General features: G+C 50.0%; 1 protein-coding gene across 1 annotated transcript; it reads right to left on the bottom strand.

Annotated features, from left to right (window-relative positions):
• Positions 1-5,594: 5,594 nt before the first annotated feature.
• On the bottom strand, positions 5,595-10,116 carry Fgf19 (fibroblast growth factor 19). Its single transcript, XM_034486416.2, has 3 exons — positions 9,679-10,116; positions 9,388-9,491; positions 5,595-6,918 (listed from the first exon to the last, which is right to left on the bottom strand). The coding sequence occupies exons 1-3, from the start codon at positions 9,929-9,931 to the stop codon at positions 6,619-6,621; spliced, it is 657 nt and encodes a 218-aa protein (XP_034342307.1). The 5' UTR covers positions 9,932-10,116; the 3' UTR covers positions 5,595-6,618.
• Between the last annotated feature and the right edge of the window lie 7,691 nt (positions 10,117-17,807).

The following is a 17,807-nucleotide window of genomic DNA, read 5'->3' as shown; positions in this document are numbered from 1 at the left end:
GACCAAACAGGCCTTGAAGTCACAGTCATCCTCCTGCTTCTGCATCTGCATCCCTGGTACTGGAATTAAAGGCAAGTGCCACCACGCTAGATGTTTGTTTGTTTGTTTGTTTTGTTTTATTGACAGTCTCTATATAGATCAGAACGGGCTAACTTCAAACTTATCTCTACCTACCTCTACCTCTTGAGTGCTGGCATTGTAGGCCTTTTTATACGTGTGTGTGTGTGTGTGTGTGTGTGTGTGTGTGTAGCCCCGAGGCTGGTGTCAGGAACCTCCGATAGTCTTCCACTTAATTCTTTGAGGCAGTGTCTCATTTAAACCCAGAGCTCACTTACATGCATGGCCGCCTCTGGGGAGCCCCTATCTCCATCTTCAGAGGTTGGAGTTACAGGCGGGTGCCACACCCCCAGTTACAGAGGTACTGAGATCCAGTCTTCATGACTTTAACAAGTGCTTTAACCCCTAAAAATGGCACCAGCCATCTCCCCAGCCCTCTCTTTTTTTCCTTCAGGTCTTCTGCTCCTTTAAGATCTCTTCCTCTCCTCTCCTGACCTCCTGTCTAGACACACCAACATATACATGACTATAAATACATAAGCTTTTTTTTCTTATTTAAAGAAATGTAATTGTGCGGATGGATGAATGTTTTGCCTGCATGTTTGTATGTGCACCACATGCATGCAGTGCCTGAGGAGGCCAAGAGGTTATAAGATCCCCTAGAATCGGAATTACAGTTATGAGTCACCAGGTGAGTGCTGGGAACCAAACTGGGTCTTCTACCAGAGCAACCAGTGATCTTAACTGCTGAGCAGTCTCTCCACCCTCCACACACACGGATTTAAATCTGGATTTTGTGTATGAGAGAAAACACACAATGGTTGCTTTTCTGAGTCTGGTTTTGTTTTTAAAGTTTATTTATTTATTTTGTGTACGTACACATATATGGAAGTCAGAGGTCAACTTCAAGGATAGAACTCAGTCATCTGGTTTGGTAGCAAGCCCCTTTACTCAATGAGCCCTCTTGCTGGCCAGAGTCTGTCTTATTTCATTAATATGATGACTTCCAGTTTACTCCTTTTCTTGCAACATCCCCCTCCCCAGCTCCTTTTGGGGGGGGGAGATGGTTATGGAAAAGAGTTCTTCCACCTCTCTTATCCCCAAAGGCAACTACTTCCTTTCTCTGCTTCTCTCTGCCTCTCTGTCTCTCCCCTCCCTCCCTTTCTCTCTTTTTTACAAGATGCTCTGATGGTCTACCTCTGAGCCCCATCCCTGACCACTCTGCAATGTTATGCCTTCTTTTGGCAATGGTCTGGGTGGCATATATGACACACGTGTTTGTACCCATTCTTTCCTGCTTGCGACACACTCTGGGACTGGAACCACGTGGCTGGGCAGCCATCATGAGAGGCTAGCCTTGAACCTCTGTGACTCCACGGAGAAGGTGAGGTTTGTTCCCCAGCCATTCATGCTTCCTGGATCAACTACAAGTCTCACAGTTCTGCTCTACATGGTGTCATACAAGAAACCAGCGGTGGGCAGCAGATGCAGGGCACTCAGCCATTACAATATCTTCCAGGAGGCAGGTGTGAGGAGTGCAAGCCTGGGGCAGGAGCTGGAACTCACAGCTCAGTGATGAGCACGTATAGGCTTGTGACACTCTGAGTCCCATCTCCAGCCCATACTATAGCATCAAAAACCTACACATCACCACATGTGGTGGCACATGTCCATAATCCCAGCATCAGGAGGCAGAGACAAGAGGATCTCTGTGAATTCAAGGCCAGCCTGGTCTACACAAGTGAGTGCCAGGACAGCCAGAGCTGCATAGTGAAACCCTGTCTCCAAACAAGAACAACCCACACCACTGTGTCTGGGTTTCTTTTTCAGTTCTTCATAGACAGGGTTGTACATGAGGAGTCTGAGTCCTCTACCCCTCAGACCTTTGACTGAGATGAGAATTCTCTCTGCTCTTGCCCATAGCCTGAAATACTTACCTGTGTATAGCTGACAGATACAGATTTGGCTCTGTTAGGTGGACACTGTACCTCAGTGGCCAAGCTCTTGCCTATCATGTTTGAGGTCCTGGTGTGGGGGTTGATTCTACAACACCACCACAAAATTATTTACTTATTGGATTTGTGTTTTATTAAGTACATGTATGTGTGTGTGCCTGCACATGTGTTCAGGTGTTCAAGGGGTCCAGAGGTCTCAGGTCCCCTAGAACTGCTGTGTGGGTACCAGGAATGGAACTTGAGAACTTGACTATGCTGCAAGGGCAACCAGCGCTCTTGATGAGCCCTCTCTGCAGCCCTGAGATTTGGGCTTTTTCTTTTTAGACATAAAACATTACCTCCTCACCAAACTGACAACATCATACAGTGCCCATACAGTTCTCTACAGAGCACATTTCCTGAAGCTGGACAGAGACACTTCTAGCCACCACCATTAGAGAGTTGGAGGCCAGCCTGAGGCAGACCCTGTCTGAAAAGAACTCCAGTCATTGTCCAAGGCCCTAGGTCTCACCACTAGCATCAACTTAAAACGTTTAACTCCAGGAAGACACGATTCAGTGGTTAAGAGCACTTGCTGCTCTTGCAGGAGACTCAAGTTCAATTCCCAGTGCCGGCAGAATGGTTCTCAACCATCTACAACTCTAGGGGATCTGATGCCGTCTTCTGGCCTCCACGGCATGGTGTACATGTGGTCTGCTGCAGGCAAAACACCCATATGCATAAAAGTAAATAAACTGGGTTTTTTGGGAAAAAAAAAAAAAAAAGTCTAACTCCAGACATGATGTCTCAGATAATCCCAGCTTGGGAGAATGAGGCAGGAGGATTTCAATCAGTCCTTGGCTACACAGCAAGTTCCAGGTTACCTTGGGTTACAGAGTGAGACCATATGTCAATTTTCATCCCACTCCCTCAAAAAAAGTTTTTTTAACTTTTTTTTTTTTTTTTTTACTGCTGTTTTATGAAGCTGGACACCAAACACAGCCCATTATCACTATCTGCAGATCCTGTCCTGTGGTTCACACTGTCTTCAGTGGGAGCACTGTGGGAGGGTTGGGGCAGAGAGCAAGCATGAAGTGTGGGGGACACTGGGAAGGAGGGAGAGAGGAAAGAATACAAAATTACTTGCTGGCACACAGAGGTCATTCCAGGAGACTGAGGCAGAAGACCCTGTCTCAGAAAAACAATAAACACAAAATCACAAGCAGGAATCTTTGACCAGCAATAATGACATCCCTTAAAACAAATGGAGATGTGGAAAACCTCTGTGAAGAAATGGCCATTAAAAAAATCAAGCTGCCGGGGAGTCGGGGCACACATCTTTAACCCCAGCACTTGAGAGACAGAGGCAGGCAGATTTCTGATTTTGATGCCAGCCTGGTCTACAGAGCAAGTTCCAGGACAGCCAGGGCAGGCTGCACACAGAAATCCTGTCTCAAAAAGCAAAACAAAATAGCACCAAGACACAGCAGGTGATACGATTACTTACACCCTAGCAGAGCCCCGCCCCCATCAACATGGCCTTCACTGTGGGGGAAGGGAGTCCAGGAGTGAGAAAACTTATACCCTCAGTTTTCCCTACTGTCTGTTTACAGTGCAGATAGATACCTTCCACGGTCTCTTACCTCTACCAAGTAACTATCAGGGGCATCCTTCTGCACTTGGGTTCTGCCACGGCTGCCTGGGGCAGCAGCAATAGACCCTGCTGGTGGGACTTCCCACTGCCAACTCATTATTCCTCCTAGGCTTTAGTCCAGCTGACTATAAGTTCCAGTGCCCATCTAAAACCCCTCTTCCTGGGTTTCCACTAATTTGATGTATTAACCAGCAGACTCGGGTTTGTTTGTTTGTTTGTTTGTTTGTTTTAGAGACAGGGTCTCACTATATATCTCTGGCTGTTCTGGAACTCACTATGTAGACCAGGCTGGTCTCAAACTCAGAGATCTGCTGGAACCTGCCTCCCAAGGGCGGGGATTAGACCCGGGCTCAGGCTGTAAAGGACACAGAAGGGCAGATGCAGGAGTGGGGGGGAGGGGGGGGTGTAGAGAAGGCTCTGTGTTTCCCAGACCTCCTGAGTGCCACCTGAGCTGTAAGTTCAGAGGCTTCCAGAAGCTTTTCTGAGACAGGAGCTAATGGAAACTTGTGGACTAGGTATGGTGGGTCAGATCACTAGCTCTGGCAATTTAGACCAGGCCAACATCAGTTCTTCAGGCCTCCCTGAAGTCGAGGTGGGTGGTGCTCATCCAGGGTGAGGGATTCCAGCTCAGCAAGACCATTAGCATACCAAAAGACACATCTCCTCTGAGACTCCCAGGATGTCAGAAGCTGTCTGGCAGGAAATGGGGACCAGGACAAAATACCTACCTCAGCAGTGTCACAGGCCAGGCCCATTTTCATCTCTGGCTCCAATTCCCTGGGCCATTCAGCCCTTCCCCACCCCCACCTCCTTTCTCCTTTCTGGTCCTTGGAAGCTTTTTCCAGAGTCAATTCCTAATCCAAAAGAGATAAAAGGCTAACAGTCTGAGCTCTTTGTTTCCTATGGGGAAGACACTCACCTCTATTCCTCTCGAAGTAACTAGGAGCCAAGGTTGGCAAAGACCCTCAGTTGCCCCCTCAGAGCCACTCTGCTCCTACCCCTCCTCCAGCAATCAGAAGACTGGACAATCATTGTTCTTGAACCCACCAGCTGATGGCACATGGCCACATCGACCCGTCCCCATTACCCTGCTCTGCTTCCTTGTTCCATTTGACTACAGCACCAGTGTCAGTCACACTTGTTTTCCCAGCCTGGGGGTGGGGGTGGGGGCAGTGGATAGCTAGCTAGCCCCATGGTAAAGTCCTGGTTGATAGATGGCAGAGGAATTTGCCAACAAGTTTAAGCAAGCTTTGATTTTCCCGATGAGGCAGCCTGGACAGGCATCAGAACACATGCATGAAGCCAGGTTCCCTCTGCACTTGATGCTGGACATAGAAGCTGTCTTTACGTGACACCAGGCCTGGAGGTGCATGCTGATAATCACAGTACTAAGGAGTCAAAGTACTAAGGAGATGGATCTCAAGAGTTAGAAGCCAACTCTGTCCTACTTAGAATTTCAGGACAGCCAGAGCTGTACAATAAAGACCCAGACAAGGGGAGGAGTGTATATATATATTTTTTTTCTTTTTCTTTTGGTTTTCTCAAGGCAGGGTTTCTCTATAACCCTGGCTGTCCTGGAACTCACTCTGTAGACCAGGCTGGCCTCGAACTCAGACATTCGCCTGCCTCTGTCTCCCAAGTGCTGGGATTAAAGGTGTGTGCCACCACTGCCCAGTGGGAGGAGTGTATATTTTCAATAAGCCCTTCTGCACCCTCACACCCATCAGCTAGTGTGTCCAAACTGGATAGTGGGTGGGGCTTTCTGACTTAAGCTATTGTATCCTCCTGGCCTCATCTGTGGATATTAGGGGTCCAAACAGCCAGAATGGGAGCCACCCATTGTCAACAAAGGCATCAGGCCCCCAGTCATGTGGAACCCTCATGTGCCGTCTCCTCTGCACCCCACTTAGAACAGAGCAAATAACTTTTGATACAAACCAACTCCATTTTAATGTAGAAAACAAGTCATGTACATAAATATGATCTGGGGCATAAATAAAGTAAGAAAATAGAAGACGCACACACAATAAATTATAAATATCACGCTGCCACATAAGTGCCGGGGAAAGGACTCCACAGCGCCCCTGCTGCCACTGCAGAATTTGGGGCTTCCTAATCTTGTTGCTTCTTTGTAAATGAGGGGTACAGGTTGACACAGGCAGCAGAGACAGGAGACACGTTGGTTCACAATGTTTGGTGACCAGGACTAAGAGCCAGGAGCACAGCTAGATGGCCCATAAGCTACCTGCTCTAGGGTTGGAGAGCCCAGTGAACTCTGGCAAGGGTCTGAGGAACAGATCCAGGCCCTGGAAATCTGGAGTCACAGGACCAAGATAAGCTCCTGGGGCACAAGTGGCAGCTTGGCTATGCACTCAGCTGAGGAGTCCACTCCTGAGCCTAGCTGAGGCCACTTCCATCTGACAGTTATAAGTGGGGGTGGGGGTGAGGGTGGGGGTGGGAAGCTACGTGTTCAGCTGGAATTCTTAATCCTAAAACCAACCTGCAAGGCTCCCAAGGTTTTCTGGTCTGTCCTTTGTTCCAAGTTTGTGACCCCATTAGTTCTGGCCAGGAGACACCTGGAGGACACGTTAAGACCCCATGAGGTCTGTAGAGTGAACATATACTTCAGAGCCCACTTTCTATACATGAATTTTGTCATTTGACTTCATATCTTCTGGCTGCCTTACTAAAACTGACCAAGTCACAGATTTGGCTCAAAGCTAAGAATGTTTCACAGGAGTGAGTGCCCCATTAGTGGAGATATTCAAACAGAACTGGCATAATCCAGGCACATGTCAGCAGCCTCCAAAGTCAGTGGGGCTCAGATGGCAACCAGGCAGGTTGTCAACTTAGGTTCATGATCAAGTCTAGCCACTAACACGACAGGGTCCACGTGAGACTTAGAATATGTACAGCTTCCTAAGGGGACGTTCACGGGCTCTTGGGGGTTGTCTCCATCCTGTCGGAACCCTATCATTTCTGGAAGCTGGGACTCTTCACCAGGTGGTCTACATCCTCCACCATCCTGAACGGGTCCATGCTTTCGCTCTCCAGGGGCAGAGAGAACATTTTAGACTTCAGCTGGTCTCCGGTTTCAAGGAAGGACTGGTGGAACACGGGGATAAAATTTGAGGGTTTCTGGTCCTGGAGCTGTTCTCTGGGCTTAGCCTTGATGAAGATGATCTGGAGGTGGTGTTTCATAGATCTGTACTGGTTGTAGCCCAAACAGTCCATTTCCTCCCTGAAGGTACAGTCTTCCTCTGAGTATCGAATCTTTAGAGAAAGAGACAAGAGGCTGTCTGTGCACATAAGCAAGCACCAGTGTCCCATCCCAATGGCAACCAGCAGTAAGCTCTCCTATCAACTGCCTTTAAGCACACAGAAATTCAGGCATGGGTGTGCTCACCTACCATCCCAAGACTCAAGAGGTGGAGGCAAGAAATCCAGAATTGAAGGCTAACCTGGGCTACATGAGATTGTCTGTTAGCTCATACCAGAAGTATCCAGCAACTTTCTCTTGAGACAGGTTCTTACCGTATGTAGCACTACTGGATGGCCTAGAACTCAAAGATCTGTCACCGGAGTGCAAGGATTAAAGGTACCTCCTGGACCATGCTGACTTTGAACTCCTGATCCTGCAGCCTCTACCTCCCAAGTGCTGGAATGACAAGTGAGCCCCACTGAGCTGGGTTTATGCAGTGCTCAGTTGAGCCCAGGGCTTTGAGAGTGCTAGGCAAACCACTCCACTAGCTGGGCTCACGTCCCCGACTAGTCGTGTTTTTTTGAGACAGGGTCTCATTTTGTGGCCTTCAGGTCTCAGCAATAATCCTGCCTCCGCTTCCAGAAGGTTGGTAAGTGCCAACATGCCTAGTTTGTACCAATTATCCACCCCAACCTTAGGCTGACCAATATCCATGCAGAAGCTGGCAGTGTCTAAGTCTTCCTGGCTTTTAACAAGTGACATTAAATTTTGATCATGATTTATCAGCTTTCTAAAAACACTGCTCCCAGTTAGATTACATTTTCTGGATAGTAACTGCAGCCTTGCCAGGGGCCAGGATAAAGTGACCTTTCCTGTCTTGACCTGCAGGCCGGGAAGCTTTTCTAATGCTGAGATGGTTGAGTCTCCAACCATTGTAAGAGAAGCCCCCTCACAGGCAGCTGGCTGGGATCCGCCGGTTAATCCACAGCTCCTCCCCCCATGCCTGGGACCAAGCCCACAACCTGTGGGTGGCCGGAAATGAGTGTTGTAGGAAGCTGTCCTTGATCCCGATCCCCAGGACCAGAATATTTCTAGTCCCCAAGCTTGAGGTACCAGTGGCAGGCAGTCTCCCAGACTGGTGCCACATCCCCTTGGAGAGCCTACATGGCTCAATAAACACAAGCTGTGTCTGCCTAAGAATGCCGAGGTCACTGAACTGCAGGTGGAAGGCTGTTGGCAGATAAGGCTCTGATAACAGGCTAATTCCAAGAACCCATTGCTCCTGCCCTGGCTGATGGCACTGCGACAGAGCCACCAGGCAACAGAGGCCATGTTCCCTGAAAAAAGTGAACTGTAGATAAACACAGGATGTATTTCTCTTGGAGAATTCATATGGACAACTGGTCACCCCCCTTTTTTTTCATATAGGAACAATGGGTTGTGGGGCTTGTATTTTCAAAAGGAGGGTTCGTGATGAATTATGCCCACCGGATTCAGGGCAGCACTGGAATTGGGGGGCAAAGCTCCCATGGGCCTTCCTATACTATTTACATTAGTGCAGAATGGGGTTTGGACCCTCTCCCCAGCACTTTCCTCACAAATAGACTTCAGAAAAACACTGTGGCAGGAGATTTGCTCGGGCTTGGGATGTCAGCTTTCAGACTGGCATGGGACCCCCTCTAGGTAAACAGGCCCCTTTGCAGCCCCTTCCTTTCTCTGCAGACCTCTTTCCTTTCTTTGTGGTCTTTTCACGTAGATAAATCGACCTCAGAGCCGCAAACAATTTTGAAACTCTTAAAGAAACAAAACAACGAAAAGGTTGAGTCCGGTAGCCATCCTTCCCCACAGGGGGACCTTCTACCCCGAGTCCCAGCTTCTCCCAGGAGCCCAGGACTAGATGGGAGGCCTTGGCCAAGGGACCTCACCCAGCCTCCTCTGGTACTGTCAGAGATAGGGCTGAAGGCTTCTTTGACCTCCCAGTCTCTGTTCCTACACTAGCCTATGTCACACCAAGCCTCGGGATTTCAGGGGTTATGTGCAGCTGGCCAGCGTGCCTCATCCCAATTCCCCCAGGTCCCAAGCAGGTGAGACTCTTGAAGACTTTCTAAAGTATCTACTTTTTATATCACACCGTGTACCTAAGACATAGAAATTGATTGAAAAGACACTTTTTTTTTTTTAACTTGAGGGAAGAGGAAATTGAGGACCACACACAAAGCCTGGAGATGAAGCAAAGCCTGGAGATGAAAAGGGCAGAGATAGCTTTTCCTGTTCAATATCAAAGGGGCCGAAAGCTGAAGGGGACTTAGCAGCCAGCCCAGCCTTTGGAAGGATTAGACGGCTCCGCTGGCCTCCCTGTTCCCCCGCTACAACCTGGGGCCATCACTTTACGCAGGGCGGGCAAGAGTAACATTAGCCCCGCTATCATTGGTTCCTTGTCCTCAAAGTTCCTTTTGGACCTGAGCGGGAGGGGGGCGGGGGAACAACAAATACTGACCCAGCTCAGCCCCAAGCATCCCGCCGGGTGGAGGAACACTCACCAGCCCGTATATCTTGCCATCTGCGCTCATGCACAGGTACCGCACGCTACTGACGTCCTTGATGGCAATCGTCTTCAGAGCGACCGCGCGGAACTCCAACAAATCTGCGAGCAAGAGAAGGAAGAAGTTGCGGGTATCCAGCAACACGTGGGTACGGCCGGGCCACACTGCCTCGCCCTTCCCCAGCTCCAGCCTGGAAGTCAGGGGTGGGAGGATATTAAGGCCACGGTGACACACCCACGTGCTCCTGGGTCTTAAGGAACCTGAGGGGACCCGCCAGCGAATACTTACTTCGTTCGTTCTGATCCTCCTGGCAGTCCACAGAGCCGTCGCTCCGGATATGTAGGAAGCAGTTGGAGACGTAAGGACCAGCGGAGTACAGGTACTGCAGGCGGGTAATCTTGCCCCAGCCGTAGAGAAAGAGTGGATCTTCATCCGACACAGACTGGGATTGCTGGACCAGGGGACGCCCAGACACGGCCAGCCACAGAGTGGCCAGGACCAGGGCTCGGGCCACCGCACGCCCGTTCAACTTTCTCGCCATGGCACCTCGGGGTGGTGAAGGCGGCTACAAAGGTGGCGCGGAGACTGCGATGCGGTGGGGACTCGAGTTGCGGACGCGGGGCAAGTACAGCCCTACAAAGCAACCGAGCGCTGGCGGCGCGGTGCGCGCAGCGCTACTGCTCCGACGGCGGGGCGACTCCGGGCACACGGCCTTATATACGTTTCGTCCCCCGGGTCCGCGGGTAGCTGACCCCGGCTTCAGAGCATTTCTCCTCCTAATTGCATCAAGTCTCCGCCCCCCGCACACACCCATTCAGCCCCAGCCCAGTGACCCCGCCCAGGCCAGCCAGATCTGGCAGAGGAGGAGCCCCCCTCTGAGACCGCCGCCTGGGAAGCAAGTGTTCAATGCACAGTATCTTGGTGGTTATTGACTAGGCTATTTTAATTTTACTATTAATTATTGAGGTCTTCGAGCGCTGGGCTTTCAGAGGGATGCGCGTGGGACAGTCACTAGAAACTACAAGGCACGCAGAGCTCTGCCTCCGTAGCCTCCTGTTTGAGTCTTGGATCTCTTCTTTAGCAAGCTCTCGCAGATCCAACCCTCCCGCCTCCTCCCGGGCCCAGACTAGTGTCTCTATTAATGGATATTTGCCCTACACAGTGGAGACGTCGTGGGAGCGTGTCGCGCACACTAGGTGGCGCTTCAGCCCCAGTTTCGGCCTCCACTGTGCTGCTAGTCTCTGTCTTCGGGTCCTCTGCCTGCCTAGCGCGTGGATTCCACGAGGCGAGCGTCACTGAGGCTGCGACTTTTGAGAAGGGTGGGCTGATCAACGCTCAGAGGCACGGCAGGCCGCGGGGTATTCCCCTCTTGGGTTGGTGATCAGGCCCTTGAGTCTGCGTGCGAGGGGACAGCTGCGTACCGGTGAGGAGGGGGCCAGTTAGGAGCAACGGTGGACGCTGCTGGCGGCCGGTCAGGTGGGAGGAGAATGGGGGCCTCTCCTTGAACCGCTCTTGCAAAGAAAGGAGGCAGCCTGCAGAGAATTCCCCGGCCTGGAAGAAAGGGTCTTCGCAGGGGGCTTTAGCTCAGCGCTTATCCTTTCTCATTATGCCTCCAATCCCCTAACTCCTGTACGTGGGGCCCCCGGAGGCTGGTTTGGGTAAAGAAGTACTGGCCTAGCTCCGTGGTGATGGGAGGTCTGTCTTCAGGGGCGGGGCAGCAGAGAAATGGCAGATCTGATGAATCTCAATGAGGAACACGCCACTTTCAGACGCCATCAATGACTGGCATTAATGACGGAGCTCTAGGAGAATGTCACCAGGAAAGCCTTTACAAAAAGACATCACCGAAGGCTCTCAGGACCGGGGCTCCCATGCTGTGAGGCTTGTTTTAGAGAGCGGTGTCTCCTGTAAAATCTAATTACTTCTCCCTTGTGATTCTCAATCGACAGCGCGGGCAATTAATCTTAATTGCCTTCTCCTACAGCTTTTGTTTTAATATCCGTGATAAATGTGTGTGTGGGGGGGCATAGGCTTCACTGAGGAGTTCCCCCAAATAGGGCTGGAGGGTGGCATGTAGGTGGCAGCACCCCATCCCCACTCTGCTCCCTTCTCAGGATTCCCAGAAGAGTTGGAGATGTTGGTAATGATCAGAGAAATGTCTGTAGGGCCCCTGGGGGTCCCCATAAGAACATTCTTCTCCAGGGTGGGTTTTACTTCCACCTCTGAACAAGGTAGAAAATGGGACTCTGAAAAGTGACAGAGTGCCCCCAAGGACGCCCGTCGTGAGAGGTGAAGATGGAGCCTTGTGTGTGTCAAAGGCGGGATAGCCTGTCTCAGGGCTCAGGAGTGACAGCAGATCCACAGCCGACCACTCCCTGGGCACATGATAAATTCTGTGCCAGTTACATCAGCCTGCTCCTGGGCTTGACTTGTGTCGTTTGGAAGAATTGGCATAGGAGTCCTAAGATCTCTGTTTATGTATAGAACCAGAGCCAGGGTTGTTCTCAGAGAGACCGGGAGTCTGTTATAAGTGGCCCTTCATAGTTACAGCATCGCGGGAGTGGATCCTGAAGGAAACTGAGGCTTACATAGACAAAGCATGAGGGGGTGTGCCCGGGAAATTCTGATCACCAGGTTTTGGAGAAAAAGTCAAAGAAAAAAGAAAGGAAAAGAGGGGGAAAAAGAAAAAGGAAGGCGATGTTTTTGCAAGCAGGGGGCGCTGTTGCTACTTTCTAGACTCTCCTGATGAGCTATGAGGGGGTGCCTGCTGTAGCCTCTGGATGCAGATCTGGTCCCCTGGAATCTCCAGAGCCCTGTGTGGTGTTGGGACTGGAATTCTAAGCTAACATCTCACAAACTGAGTGGTGTAGGGGAGCAGTGAGCAGAATTCCTGTGACCTCTGCTGTTTTCTCAGGGCCCATGCAGACCAGATGGCCAGAAGGGCTTGGCTTAGGAGCTTTTTTGCTGATTGAAAACAAACAACCCCCTCCCCACCCCACCCCCCCCAAAAAAGCCCACAAAACTTTTTATTCTTTGAAAGTCCATACAATTTTTTTTTAATTTTTAATTTTTTTTTTGGAAATAGTCTGTGTGTGTATCTGTGTGTGGGAATGTGCTAATGAGCGAAGATACTCAGAGGGCCAGAGATGGGATGTACTTCTGGAGCTGGGTGTGAGCTGCCTGATGTGGGTGCTGGGAGATGAATTAAGGCCCTCTGGGAGAGCAGTAAACTTCTTAACTGGGGGGAGGGGGGTGGTGGCAGTGATGGTTCAGCAGTTAAGAGCATTGGATGCTCTTCCAGAGGTCCTGAGTTCAATTCCCAGCAACCACATGGTGGCTCACAACCATCTATAATGGGATCTGATGCCCTCTTCTGGTGTGTCTGAAGACAGCGACAGTGTACTTGTATACATAAACCAAATAAATCTTTTTTTAAAAAATGATTTAATTTAATTTATGTATATGAGTACACCATTGCTCTCTTCAGACACACCAGAAGAGTGCATCAGACCCCATTGCAGATGGCTATGAGCCACCATGTGCTGGGAATTGAACTCAGGACCTCTAGAAGAGCAGTCACTGCTCTTAACCACTGAGCCATCTCTCTAGCCCCAAATAAATCTTTTTAAAAAATTAAAAGCAAACAAACAAACTTCTTAATGGCTGAGCCATCCCTTCCATCCTGGTTCCCTTCGACTCTCCCCAGAGTCTTTCTCAAAATCTCCCTCCCAGCTTCATGTCCTGATTTTGGTTTTTGGTTTGCTTTGTTGTTTTGAGACAGCCTCTCTCTATCCCTGCTGTTTCCGCTGTTCTGGAAATCACTATGAGGCCCAGGCTGGCTGTGATCTCAAGGCAATCCTGCCTCTGCTTATCATGTGCTGGGTTGACAGGCCTGCGCCATCAGTGTCAAACTTAGAAAAAGAGTCAGAAGACCAGTCCCCAGTCAAAGGGGAAGACTGACTACTAATGGGGAAGAGGGTGGCTGTAGGTCACCAGAGGGTTCCATAGCACGAGTGTGCGAGTAACATTTGTTAACACACAGAATCATACTCTGAGAGGGCTGGCAAGAAGACTTAGCAAGTACAGGTGCTTGCCTGAAGATGGAGTTCACTCCCCAAGGAGTGGAAGAAGACAACTGACCCCCCCCACCCCCCAGGTTCTCTTCTAACCTCTGGATATGCACTACAGCATGGGCATACACACACATAAGTAGTTAACTGTACCCTTCCAATTAGGGTGGAGGGCGGAATTTGTGGTGTAATTTTTAAATTTTACAGAGCCAGTTGCATTTGAATTTTAAAAATGCTAATGCATCTTTAATATTTAGAACCTACTATATATATATATACATATATATGTATATATGTGTGTGTGTGTGTCTATTATTTTTCTTTTCTTTTTTTCCATTGTTGAGACACACTACACAGAATGTGCCCAGCAAACTGTTTTCTGGGTGTGGCCTAAGGGCTCCCATGCTCACCTCATGGTGGAAGTAGGTGTCACCCAGTGTCTCCAGAACTCTTTCCAGCTTGGAAAATGGAAACTTGTGAGAGGATATATTTTATTTTAAATCACACCCACAAAAATCTGTTGGGAGAATCCCCTGGGTGTCTTGGAAATGACCTTTGACCATCAAGAAAATGCAAGAAGACATTACTACTGGGCTTGTCTGAGAATGTGGTGCCATGCCCCTGACTGGAGGAGGCTGGGCCCACGGAGAATGAAGGCAAGCCCACCACAGGCAATCCCGGGCTGAGCTGAGCTGGTGTAGAAGCCAGTTATCCCTGAGTTCACCGCTAAGGGCTCCCATCTCCTCAGAGATGTGCTATTCCTATGGGCTCTATTCCACCAAGGAAATACCAGGGTGTGAGAGCTTATTCCCAGTCGAGGTTGTGCAGGGCAGCATCCCACAACCATGAGACAGTTCTGGAAGAGAAACGAGGATCCACTAGCAGGATGGACAGAAAAGGACTCCCATGTCCTGATTTGGGTTTTTGGCTTTGCCTCCTCTGCTCCTTATCCTGTGTCTTTGTAGGCTGCATTCCTCTGAGCTGTGCTAGCTGTCAGTCATTTAGATGTAGATTCTGGAGAGCAGTGCTAGCCGAGCTGGGAGGTTGCCCTCCTGAGGCTCGGTGTCTAGGATGCCAGTGAGCTGGGGCCTGTGAGGCCCTAACTTATATGGCTCAGTCTCCCACTGTCTGCCAGTGGACCTGGTGCTGGTGATGTTGCTAGGAGCTCAGCAAGGCGGGTGGAGCCACTAGGGTGGAAATGCATCCCTGTGGGCAGAGCAATATCTCCATTTTCAGTGCCTAATTCCCACGCCTTCTGTTTGTTTTAAGAGATCCTTCTGGAAGTTTCCTCACAAGACACTTAGAGCCACAGTCTCTGTTCCTCTTGAACTGGGGCCTAGTGGCTCTGCATGTGTTTATATGACATCCCTAGGGATATAGTGCTGAACTTTGACTCATGTCCTTGTCCCATCTGATGCTATGAGTAACTATGACTGCAGACACACTTTTCACCATCTGAAGACCCACAAGCCACTGCTCACTCAGCAGGGCTCACTCTGAAGACCCTCCTGAAGGGCAGCATAGCATTTTTCCTATTCCAGAGTGCCCCCCCCATACCCTCCCCAACAATGATCAGCATCTGTGAGGACGGCCACAGCCTTTTATGGACATTGTCATCTGGCAGCCCTTCCCAAATGACTACTGATGCTTGTGCCAATCATGAGGGGACAATTTCCCCCACACTGGCCAGTTTGCAAGCAGCAGGGCTGGAATCTGAACACAGGGTCACTGGCTTCTGAATGAACCCCTTCAAGAGTGGTGAACAAATGACCATTGGCCAACAGTGACTTTCAGAGATACTGACTCCTCAGAGCACCCAAGGCAGGAAGCCAGGGATCAAGACATGAGCAAGAGTCAGATGTGGTGGTGCACATCTGTCCTTCCAGCACTCCAGAGGTAGGGGCAGGAGGACCAGGAGTTCAATACCTTTCTCAACTATATAGAAAGTTCAAAGCTGGACAGTTCTACCTGTTCTACAGAGTGAGTTCTAGGACAGCCAGGGCTACACAAAGAAACACTGTCTTGAAAAACAAACAAACAAACAAAAAAGAAACAACACAACAACAACAGATAATAATAACAAGTGGGGTGGGAACTAGAAAGATGGCTCAGCAGTTAAGAGCACTGAATGCTCTTCCAGAGGACCTGGGTTTGATTCCCAGCACCCGCCTGATGGCTTGCAACCACCTGTAACTCTAGTTCTAGGGGATCCAATAGGCACCACTGTAAATGGTGCACACACGTACATGTAGTCAAAACATCATTAAGCATAAATCTAAAAACAATTATTTAAAATAAAGAATGGATCCAGGCAGGCTTACTTGTTTCCAGGTTCTGGGACCTGTTCCTGAGCCTCTCTGTCTCCTGAGCTCAGGAGACATCTCTTGGCCTTGGCCTTTATCTTCAAGTATTCTCTGTTTGCTTCCTTCCAATCTCTCCCTGTCGTGCTCTTGGCTGTATGTCTTTGAGCTTAGTCTCACCCTCCACAAGGATGCTGCCAGTGTGTGTGTGTGTGTGTGTGTGTGTGTGTGTGTGTGTGTGTGTGTATGTACACACGCATGCACATGTGTTCCTTTGTTGTTCTTGTTCTTCTTGTTCTTTTCTTGTTCTTCTCGTTCTTCTTATTCTTCTCCTTCTCCTCCTTCAACAAGATCTCACTGTGTACTTCTGGCTGGCCTCAAACTCACAGATCCACCTGTCTCTGTTTCCCGGGTGCTTGGAGTAAAGGTCCATGCCACCTCACCCAGCCTATCATGACGGTTTTTATTTCCTGCAGAAGGCTCCTTTGAATGTGGACATTCACTTATGGGGCTGGAAGAATGCATCTTGGGGATCAACATTTAGCCTGACATAAGCCGACCAGTCAATGTTCCTCCCCACCTGCCAGGTGCTTCCCTTGTTGCCCTGAGGAAGAAGTGGTGGGCAATAGGTCTCCCTATTTGCAGTATGAAGGTCCTATAGTCAGGAGCAACTTGGAGGGCACTGACAAGGCCAAGAGGCTGAACTCTGAGAGTCACTGTATAAAGGACCCTTTCTGAGTGACTCCCATCGTCGCTTCCTGAAGTCTAATACCTTGTTGGCTGGGCACTGGCTGTCTCCAACACATCACAATCCCTCATCTGTGATGGGACCCTGGACTTCCTATAGCAGGAGAGGCTGCAGGGAGGTGACACAGAGTCTCCCCAACCTTCAATCTCCCTGGAGAAATTCACCAGAAGCAAATGATCTCACATAGGCAGCAGAGGTCCGCAACCTTCCTTAGTTCCTATCTTCCACAAAGCCGTCAGCCCCTCCCCAAGGACACCTGGAAAGCCTCTTACAGTGAGCACAAAGGAGGGTCCGAAGGGCAAGGCTTCCTCTTACCCCTCAGCTGACCTGGCAGGTGATAGTGGAGACCCCAGAGACAACTGACCTACCCCCATTCTTGCTCCAGCCTCCTGTACTAAGGGTCCATCTCCACTTCCCACCAGGACCAAGATGGACCCAACAAGAGCCTGTGAGCCTTACCCATCTGAAAAGAGAAGAGCCCAGAACTGCAGGCCCCTTACTGCGGCGGGTAAGACGGGTAAGCTGAGGGCTGTGCCCCAGGTTTTCAGGTACTCACACCCAAAGACAGAAATGGCCATAAAGTCTCAAAATAATTTTTTTAATGTGCAACCATATTCATTGGAACCCAGTCCAGAGCAGATGGCAAACTTCTTTCTGTAAAGGGCTTTGCCGCAGGCTGGGCAGTTGGGCTGTGAGCGGGTGAAGGGCGACTGCTATGCTGGGGGGAGAGGGAGGCTGATTTGTTCTTGTCCTGCCTCTCATCTTTTCCCTCACATTCCCCACAGTGAACAGACTGCTCTCCTCGTCACAGCTCAGAAGCTGTGAAACCTACAAATGATATTTTCAAAGTGACCCAGGGCCATAGACAAAGGAGTCCGTGACGTGGTTGAGTGACTCCATCAGTCAGCACCGAGTAACCACATTTGGGGATGTCAGTGAAGCTCCAGTGGTCAAAGGCACATGGACAGCTTCGTCTCACACGTCCCTGAATGTCACCTTCCTCCTAAACAAAACCCTAGGTCTCTGCACAATGGCCTTCCAGTCAGGTTTCTCCGGCCCGGAACCTTCCTGGTATTTTCCTTCGAGGGTCAGAGGCGCTGCCCTAGGGTGGAACTTGAGTCTCAGCTCTGCTGCCACCTCAGCAGCCCGGGTGGTGACCTCATGGAGACGTTTTCAGGCTACTTTGTGCCTGCTGAGGAGCCTTTTAACTTTTCGCAGCTCCAGCCTCCAGTCTCCAAAGGGCTCATGAGATTCTCAGGGACCCGGCAAACCTGGCGAGTCCCCAAGGCTTTGATTCAC

Source organism: Arvicanthis niloticus, chromosome 1 (genome assembly GCF_011762505.2).
Source record: "Arvicanthis niloticus isolate mArvNil1 chromosome 1, mArvNil1.pat.X, whole genome shotgun sequence".
Taxonomy (NCBI): domain Eukaryota; kingdom Metazoa; phylum Chordata; class Mammalia; order Rodentia; family Muridae; genus Arvicanthis; species Arvicanthis niloticus.
The sequence above is the reverse complement of the archived record's forward strand: the minus strand, read 5'-3'. Positions and strand labels throughout refer to the sequence as shown.